The sequence below is a fragment of the Ranitomeya imitator genome, chromosome 1 (genome assembly GCF_032444005.1).
Source record: "Ranitomeya imitator isolate aRanImi1 chromosome 1, aRanImi1.pri, whole genome shotgun sequence".
In the NCBI taxonomy this organism is placed as follows: domain Eukaryota; kingdom Metazoa; phylum Chordata; class Amphibia; order Anura; family Dendrobatidae; genus Ranitomeya; species Ranitomeya imitator.
This window is the reverse complement of record NC_091282.1, coordinates 127,727,027-127,737,166: the sequence shown is the minus strand read 5'-3', so window position 1 is coordinate 127,737,166 and position 10,140 is coordinate 127,727,027. Positions and strand designations below refer to the sequence as shown.

General features: G+C 41.0%; 1 protein-coding gene across 1 annotated transcript in view; it reads left to right on the top strand.

The window, feature by feature from the left end:
• The window catches only part of MAP1B (microtubule associated protein 1B), a 172,597-nt gene extending 163,832 nt beyond the window's left edge, over positions 1-8,765 (top strand). The window contains exons 6-7 of the mRNA XM_069750631.1: positions 1,642-1,880; positions 2,834-8,765. Of these exons, the coding sequence (XP_069606732.1) occupies positions 1,642-1,880; positions 2,834-2,989 (395 nt within the window). The 3' untranslated portion in view covers positions 2,990-8,765. The remainder of the gene's footprint in view (positions 1-1,641; positions 1,881-2,833) is intronic.
• The last annotated feature ends 1,375 nt before the right edge of the window (positions 8,766-10,140 follow it).

The following is a 10,140-nucleotide window of genomic DNA, read 5'->3' as shown; positions in this document are numbered from 1 at the left end:
CATAGTTAAGAAAGACTATTATTATAAGGTCCGTAGTGGTCTGGTATCCTCATCAATCAGTTACTTAAAGGTGCTGTTGCCTAACAGTAGACCATCAATATTCTAAACCCCTGAGGTGACAATGGCCCTTTCTATATGACAATAACTAAATATAACTATAAAACTACAATTTTATTAACAATATGGGGACTAGTGTCTGAGCATCTCGGCATACCTCTATAGAAAGTCATAGTGCAAACAGCAGTGTAATTGCCATTTCTTGGGAACCACCATGGGGTGGATGCTGTGTAAGTAGTTTGTTTTCAAGGTTTTAATTATAAAAGGGGTTAGACATGATTAGAAAAAATGACCATGTTTCTTCAACAACAGTGTCAGAGCTGTCCACAAGTTGTACGTGGTAATGCATCCCAGCCCCATGCAATTCAAAGTGGCTGAGCTGCAATAACAGACGTAAGCCATTGACAGGTGTTGACGCTCCACATCTGAACAACCCTTGTATCTAAGGCCGGGATCACACACAGCGAGATACGGCCGAGTCTCGCAGGTTAAAACCAAGCTCTGGCATCGAAACTCCAGAGCGGAGCGTGCAGCCACATAGCAATACATGGAGCTGCGCGCTCCGCTCCGGTGTGCCGGTGCCAGAGATTGTTTTTAACCTGCGAGACTTGGCCGTAACTCGCTGTAGTGTGACTCCGGCCTTAGGTTGCATTTTCACCACCCATTTTTACCGATCAGCTGTTGTTTAATAGCCGTCGTACACAGGTACACCTCTCTTTAAATGTGCCCTAAACCTTCTCCACTAGATCATTCAGTGCACATAGGCCGGTTGCATTCCCGTGCGGTCGGCGGGCATGTCAAAACAACGCATGAGGACGCATCTGCATACAATGCATGTCCCTGCGTACTCAATGTTAAAAATAGGTATGCAGGACACATGCAGAACTAGGCGGAGCTTAAGGGTCAAAATTCAAAAGTAGGCGGAGGTTAAGGGAGGAAGAAGCAGCCCTACGCACTCTACCCAAATGCAAGTGTGAAACCGGCCATAGGCTGACATTTTTCTTGGCAGCACAAGTTCGGTTTACCAAGGATGATAAGCTGCCGAGATTGATGATCTATTGTTCAGCATAAACAATCATTTCATCTGTCAAAAAAGTGTTTTTCTCGTTCATATGGAAATTGGCAGCCTGTTTTCAAGATTATTGTAAAAATAGCATTCCTATAAACGCTCATTCAAGATAATCTTGTACAACCTTAAGATGGTTCCATGTACTGCCTTGAATGTAGCCGAGATCTTGAAACCTAAAAATGCTAATTATTGTCTTGTGTGTAAAATATGCAATGGAGCACAGTTGAAAGGAAGGCATAAGGTGTTATAAATTGTGATTTACATGTTGGGAAATAAATCTGCTCTATAAGTGGCATATTCGTGTCAGCTTTTTCTTGCATAGCCCCCTGTGCATACGGCCTATGGCTTCCAAAAACTTAACTTCATACAAATTGTTCACTTTTCATTACATGAGTCTATCGAATGTGTTGGAAAATCAGTCTGAATGACCCCCGACCATCTTTTACCTCATAATATATAACATATAACACAAAAAAACCTACTGTTCGCTTAGTTTTACCTGTATTTACTTTCAGGAAGTGGAGCCACAAAGACAGCAAAATCATCCGCAGTGCCCCCCGGACCGCCGGTCTACCTGGACCTGGTGTATATACCTAATCACAGCAGTAGCAAAAATGTTGATGTAGAGTTTTTCAAGCGAGTGCGATCCTCGTATTATGTAGTGAGTGGAAATGATGCGGCAGCTGGAGAACCAAGCAGGGTTGTCCTGGATGCTCTTCTGGAAGGAAAGGCTCAGTGGGGAAGCAATATGCAGGTATTGTACATTTTTACAGGGTTCCATATCACATTGTTAGCTTGACTGACATTCAATACCATAAAAGTTTACTGCTAAACGTAAGTGCCTGAAATAAAAATAGTGCTCGCAAGATCCTAAGGATAGGAGCATTTAGCTTTTACTGTAAATTGAGTATTGTTTTGCCTTTGTAATAAGAAAATTAATCTTCCTTTATGACGAGGAGGTGACTGACATCTGTAACCTCCCCATTCTTGAAAATAAAGGGGGTGCAGCACTAGTATAGCACATGTATCTCTTACTAAGCTCTCCTTGCACAGTAATTCAGCTGTGCGGGGCCCGATAAAAACCCATCAGGCTGGCTCCGTGATACACACAGAAGCAGCTTCAGACAGGTTAAGGGGTAATGTCCGTTTACAACCCCTTTAAAGGAAACGCGTCATGTCAAAAAAATGCTATTAACCTGCAGATACGGGGTTAAGTTGCAGGTTAATAGTGTTCCGATGTTGTACACTGAAAACCCATCTACTGGGAGGAAATAAACTTTATTCCTCCCAGCAGCCTTTGGCTTTCAGTCAGAGACGAAGCGTCAGTCACCATTCTTTAGCCATGCTCCGGCACTGACTGACAGCTGACTCAGTACTGATGCAATGCAAAGCTGGATGTCAGTCAGTTCCAGGGTGCAGTTACAGCTGCCGCTCACTATGTACTGAGCAGTGACTGAAGTCATACTGGCTGCCCCTCCATGACTGAAAGCCCGATACTGCTGGGAGGAATAAAGTTAATTTATTCCCGGCAGTCGGGGGGTCTCAGTACAGGGGCTGCATGACTTCAAAACACTCTTTACCTGCAGATTAATCCTATAACTGCAGGTTAATAGATTTTCTTTTCACATAAAAGTTTCCCATTAAATGAGAGATTTTTTTTTAGATAATTTATGAAACTAAGAATATGCCCATTTCCTGTAATTGCAGGTCACACTTATTCCAACCCATGATTCAGAAGTGATGCGAGAATGGTACCAGGAGACACATGAAAAACAGCAGGACCTCAATATTATGGTACTAGCGAGTAGCAGCACAGTCGTTATGCAAGATGAATCCTTCCCAGCATGCAAAATTGAACTGTGAGATCACTGCCCAATCCCTCACCAGATCACAGTGATTACCAGAAATGTCAGCTATAGATCAGAACTCTCTTCAGAACGATATATTGCCCACTGCTATCCTGTGTTATGGCGATACAGGTGGCAGTAATATATTATCTTCATGGCAAACTATAAAGTTCACGTCACTGCAAGCTCTGCTATCCAGGTTTATTATACAGGTTTTTAGGACTTGCTCTTGTACACTTTCATTCACCTTAGCCCCGGATGGGAACTTTCTTCAAGACTGAAAGACAATAAGAGAGACAAGAAGAAGGACCTGTGTAATGGCTCATGATTGTGGCATCTCTCCGTCAGTAATAACAGGCTAATTACTAATTTACTTTTTGTGATACTGCTATATTGTCATTTGCAGGCGCACAACTTGAGATCTGCAAGATGGAGCCCAGAGGACAGTTGATTGCTATCAGTATTTGGTGTCCTATTGTCACAGTAACAGGGTCTGAGTTTTGGTCCATCCTTCCGTTAAACCATTTGGTAAAATTAGTGAAAAATGGTAAAAAAAAAAAAAATGAAATCAGATGCCCAACCACTTCTAATATCTAGTATACCTGCTATTATCATTCCATGATAAATATTCCTGTACAGGGTGGAAAATAAGCATTGTGTCTGAGGCATGCTCCCGCTAAATTCATCTTACCAAACCTCCGAATTTCGCACATTTACAATCACAGTCAGTACACAGAAGCAAAATACCAAAGCACTCGGGAGTACATTTGGTAGATAATTTGCCTTAGGAAGTGACTTGAATGTACAAAGATACTTAATGCACTTATTTTTTAACTTCAGTCAGCAAGTGTACTAAAGTATGCAAGGTCGTAAATTCAGAAGTGTGTGCATGCTTGTACGGTGGCAAGAGCTGAGCTGATGGGACCCACCGGGATGACAACTATTCTACTGCATTAATACACAATGACAGAGGATTGCTTTGCCAAGGCAAGTTAAAGATTGAGTGTTCTTTTTCTTTCGATCCTTGTTGACTTGTCCCGCCTCCTCCGTTACACGTTTCTTGTTTTTACAAAGATTTGAAAAAGATGTACAGACCCTTTTTTATTGTATGTATAAAATATAAACTCCGTTTTTTTTATGATTTTTACTTTTTGATTTCGCAAGCAAAATTATTTTGCCTGCCATGGCTGTGTGATGATAAATGTTCCTTTTAGAGGAGTAAGGAAAGGGTAATTTCTGATTTTAAGAGTGGCTACTAAATTTCTTCCTTTTATTATACTTAGTGCTAAAAACATTTAATATTAGTTGATGGCAAAGAATTCTCCCAAGTATCATTGGCATGGAAATGAAGTATTAAAGAGGTTGTGCAATACTTTAACATTGAAGACCTATCCTTAGAATATGCGATGTATGCCCGGTCGGTGGGGGGTGCAACCCCCGACACTCCTGCCAGTTAGCTCTTCTCTTTGTCGGCAGCGGTCAGAACTGCTCAGGTACAAAACTGCACAGCACAGCTCTGTCAACCGTATAATGGCCGCGGCCGGGTCATGTACATCCGCCTCCTATTCAAATCAATAGGGGGCAGGTGTGCTGCCAGTATTCCATGGACGCAACTGCTCTGTGCAGCAATGGAACTGAGCAGTTCGGCCGCAGCCAACACAGAGAACGGCTGATCTGCAGGGGTGCCTGGTGTCTTACCCCACCGATCAGACATTGATGACCTATCCTAGGGATAGGCTATCAATGTTAAAGTAATAGACAATGATTTGTCCAAAGTTAGAAAACAAGAATTTTATCTTGAAAAAGAAGGCCACTCTTGTCCATTGGCTGTGACCGGTATTTCAACCTATTCCTTTATCTGCAATAGCAAATGAAGCCCAAGAAGAGTGACACTGCTTGAAAACAAGCATAATCTTGTTTTTCTTAGTCTGCACATCACCTTTAATTGTACCTGTCATTTTATCACAGTGGAGGCCGACATTTTGTCAGGAGGGTATGTGAATATGCCTCTTACTTTGATGATGTCTTCAGTTTCGGAGACAGAACAGCACTGATCACCAAACTGTAGCTCTTCACCCAAGATGTTCAGCTACAACTTCCAGCCATGTGCTGCCAGGGCATGCCGGGAGTAGTTGTATACCAGCCGGAGAGCCTCACATGGTGACCAGTGCCTTCTATAGAATACTTGCTCATGAAGATCATTACACAATGAGGTGTATGTTTGCCCTCTACAGTTCATGGCCTTTGCTATGTGTGTGTCATGATCAATGATTGCAGCTTCATAAGTAAAGGTGTCGGAATGTAAACATGTTATTAATCAATGCTTTAAATCATCTAAATGCACTGTCCTACTCACGGCTTGTGAGGTTTGTGATGCCACTGAATTGATGTTTTTTTTGTATTATAATTTGTTATTTATTTAATTATGTGACACTATTTTATTTGCACTCTTGATGTTTGGTACTGTGTTGGACGTACAGTCCTGTTAATGCTGTGAATTAGGATCTTTTTTTTTACAAGCAATGATATTTATTGCTTTGCTATTTATGTATGATCATATTTTTGTTTCTCTGCTTCTTATCTGATTTTTTTATATTAGTCAATATTTTCAATTGGGATAAATTAAATGGAATGCATCGGAATGTAAGATAGACAGGTAATTCTGCCATACACATTTTCCAGCTGTGTTCACTTGTACTGCCCCCATGGTTGTATGTTACATATGGATGTGAAAGGGTAAAACTCGAGTCGTTGTAAATATTTACTTGCCTGTCCCAATATGTCCATATCAATTTTTACTTACCCATTTAAAGGTAATCTGTCAACAGAACTTCACACCCCTCCCAAACAATTAATATATACCATGGAGCTCTTTCAACAAGTCCAGCAATACCTTAACATAGCTGGTCCAGTCTTCTATTACTGAGAAATTAGAGTTTGAATTGATATGCAAATGAAGCTGAAGATCTATTTGTAGATATGAAGCCTCTGTCACTCCAGCTCTTTCCCCGCATAGATCTGCCTCCTACTTCTTGACTGACAACCAATAGGCTGTGTGACTTCAAGCGCAAAAACCATCAATCAAGCAGGAGGAGGTGGTGCTGGGCAGGGAATAGAGCTGGAGTGGCAGAGGCTTCAGATCTAGAAATAGCTTTTCACCCCCAATTGCCGATCAATTCAAATGCCGATTTATCAGTAACGAAGGAATGGACTGGTCTTCTAAAGGTATTGCTGCACTTGTCTTTGAAAGAGTTGCACGCGCATATAAATAGTTGCAGGGGTCAAATCCTGCTGACAGATTCCATTCAATCTCACTAGCTTATTTCTAAAGACTTATTCAGACAGACACCTGCGACTTGCATCTGAGCTTCTTCTGGTGGACTACAGCTTGTCCTTAATAATACAAAGGTGATTATGATGATCACCCATTGAATGCAACACGTTCACTATTTATTACACCAGGAAACTGGTCCTCAATGTCACAGTCATTTATCCAAATGGACACTGAATATTTTTTTTTTAAAGACATTATACTGCTATCGCTCATGGTCTTGTATGGTTTTGCCGTCTAGCCTCGTTCTTTTCAACATGGATGACTTGCAATACCAGACACAACACATGAGATGGCTCTGTTTCTAGAAGGTGTTTATCGAATTTAATAAAATCCCTTTGAAATAATTTCCTCTTCTAAATACATGACATGTACATATTGGGATGGTGTAAAATAACCCTAATTGCCCTACAAAGTGATAAGGATAGGATAGTCTTTTCCTATAGTCAAGCCTTCTAAGGTCCCAAGGTGCTTTGTAACCTCTTTACCATTAAGGGTGAGAACCATAAACCCATTTCAAACACTTATTCAGTCAGAATTGACAATTCTAACCCTGCCGGATCAGACATTTAGAGGCGGAAGCATAAGAAAACTTATCAGGGAAGCTATTGAAGCACTATCTAATTACACCCCTCTATTCAATGTATACTGCATACTTATTTTCGGGGCATGCTGAATTAAAGGTGCATCATATTAACGTTATGGAACAAATCACCAGAGGGGATTGCGCTCTTGTCTTTCCTGGTTGATGTTGAATGTTATTTAGAACTTTATAATGAATTGTGCCACATAAAATATCCTTAGCTCCCTTATATCCGGTGTCAGTGTAAATATTCTCTGTATTCGCTACAATCTGCTATTAGGACTCTGAACAGAAATAGACTTTTCTTTCTGATGCCAACAAATGTATTTTATGTTTTGTAGGACTATTGAGTGATTGCAGGACAATAACGTATACTATGTATAGATCACATTCCATATGATAAGAATAGAGTTTATTCTTTGTAACTGTATGATGAAAGGGTACGGAATAGATGAAAGCTGATATTTCATAGAAATGGCGCAGATTTTATTAGTAGGAAAATAAATTAATACTGCAACTTAAAAGCGAGCCTGTCATCCGCACATGATGGCCACGCCACTGGTTGTATGGAATAAATACATCACCGAGACGATCTGCAAGTCATGTAATTAATGGCTCTGTAATTTGGTGATGTATTTGCAGTAATAGGTCAACCATTTTTGTCTGCTGTGAGCCCTAGAACAGAATTTGAAGACTAGTGTTCTTCCTAAATTACTAAACCCTTTAAGTCTGACCTATGACCTGTTAATTACACTTAAATTAATCCCACTACCACTCACCACTAGTCGTAGATGTCTAAAAGACAAACTCGTAGACAAGACAGCATCAGTCGTAAGGCCATTTTCACATAGCCATGTGACAGCTGTACCATACAGGCCTACTATAGATTGGTTCTTTGATGATTTACGTCCCGATGAATTGCCGAAGATCTGGCTGTTGCAGTCATAATATAGACACCAAAATGTCCATGTGAAAGAAGCCTGAGGGGCAGCATCTTGTCAGCAGTGGTGCCGAAGAGTCATATGTGGGTCTAGTTTCATATTAATTTTGAGCTATCCACATTAGTAATTCAGTTTGTCTACAGCGTCTCACTGTGTGCATGACAGGTTCCATTACTGGGAAACAACTGGAATTTATGGTTCTAGCATTTGCAATTTTACTTTACAATAGACACACCATTTAATTTTAGGCCAGTGCCACCATCCTTTTACCAATAAGACCCAGAACAAGCTATGCTGTACACCAGGATGAGTATGACTATTCACACACCCATTAAGGACTTACATCAAACCATTTATTTCCAACAGCAATTGAAGAAAAAAAAAGAACTAACCTATACATTCACACTTAACTCCTCGGTGAAATATTAGATGGCTGAAAGGCTTTATTCATAGTTTTGGTTAAGACTTGTAACAAAGAGATTTTAACACAAGTGAATATAAAGGATTTCCACAAGCTTCTCCGCACTACTATAGCTTCAGGCTTCGGATGCTAAGAAGCCACAAGTAACAATCCCTCCAGACTGGGCTGTAATAACAAGGAATAACTGGCAGCAATGAACTATGCTAATGCTAACACGTATGCATGCCGCGGTCTATCTTCCAACTCTTGGCCAGGATCAGTCTTGTGGTTGGCTGGGAAGGTCCTCACTCCTCTCTCGTTCTGAATGGTGTTTGTGTCAGTCTGCAGCTGTGTATGGTATCGTCTTCTAATCCCGCATCACTTCTACTGATTCATATCTAATCTAGAACATTAGTTTACAGTGAAGTAATATGTAGTGCTTTTATGATATTTGTGTGCAATACCCCACTTCCACTGAGGATATTTGATGTAAAGGAAACAAACTTGGTTCCACAATAAAATAAAAAACAAATCTGATATTTCCTCGTGGTGTTATTCATTTGGATTTGACATTTTCTATATTACCGGCTGGACTTTTTTCAGAACTCGATCCATAGTTCTCAGGCAATTGGTGATATTCTGAAGAATAAGACCTCATTCAGAGAGCGTGTAAAGTGCTTGTGTCCTGCCCTGGTAACAAGTGCAATGACCAAAACTAGCAGCCTCATAGATCCCTGTGACGTGCTAAAGTTGGGTCAGGAATTCAACCCTTCATGTGTTTCCAGTGGGGAAGTGTACAGAAAGCTGAAGAATAAAGGGATCAGACAATTATCATTATCATGCTTTTATAACACCATCATATTCCGCAGCACTTTACAAATATTATCATCACTGTCCCCATTGGGGCTCAGAATGTAAATTCCCTACGAGTATGTCTTTATAGTGTGGGAGAAAAACAGATAACCAAGAGGAAACCCACACAAACACGGGGAGAACATGCAAACTCCTTGTAGATGTTGTCTTTGGTGTAATTTGAACCCAGAACCCCAATGCTGCAAAGTAACAGTGCTAACCACTGAGCCACCGTACTGCCAGGTAAACATCTGTTGTGGAAGAATTGTGAGACCTCATACACAGTAGATTATTAGCCAGTACTGGAGGGTTCAGCTGACTTTAAAGTGTAAGGGAAGGTTTTAATCTTTTCTCAACTATAACCAGAGACTGGGTCAAAGCTTTACAGAATCTAGCTGCTTGCACATTGTGGAAAAATCCTAAGAATTGCGAAAAGTTCCATGACTTACTCCTCCAAAAGGAGAACGTTCATACAGAATCGCGCCTATAATGCTCCATCTCCATACAGAACCCCCTATACTGCCCCATTTCCATACAGAATCCCCCTTTACTGCTGCATCTCAATACAGAATCCCCCTATACTGCCCCATCTCTAAAAAGTTGCCCTATACTACCCCATCTTCATATTAAGCTCCCTTATATTGCCCCATCTCTATATAGAGCCCTTCCATAGTGCCTCCTCTCTAGATAGAGCCCCCTGCTACTGCCCCATCTTCATATTAAACTTCCGCTTAGTTCAATATTGAGCTCCTTATACTGCAGCATCTCCATAAAGACCCACCTGTACAACCTCATCCCCATACTGGCCCCTTTCCATTTTAAGCCCCTCTGTGTATTATATACCCATGTCTTCAGCTCTGTGAGCACTTACAGTCTTCTGCACCCACATCGTCCGCTCCTGTGTGACATTCATGTCTGCAGCATGATGAGATGACCTCATCAAACTGCACTTCGGCAAGGAAGAAGATCCCAGAAGTGCAGACGCTCACATTTTTATTTGCATTCGCATCTGCCTAGATCCGGTCCTGTGCACACAAAATTGTCAGAACTGAATGCCCAT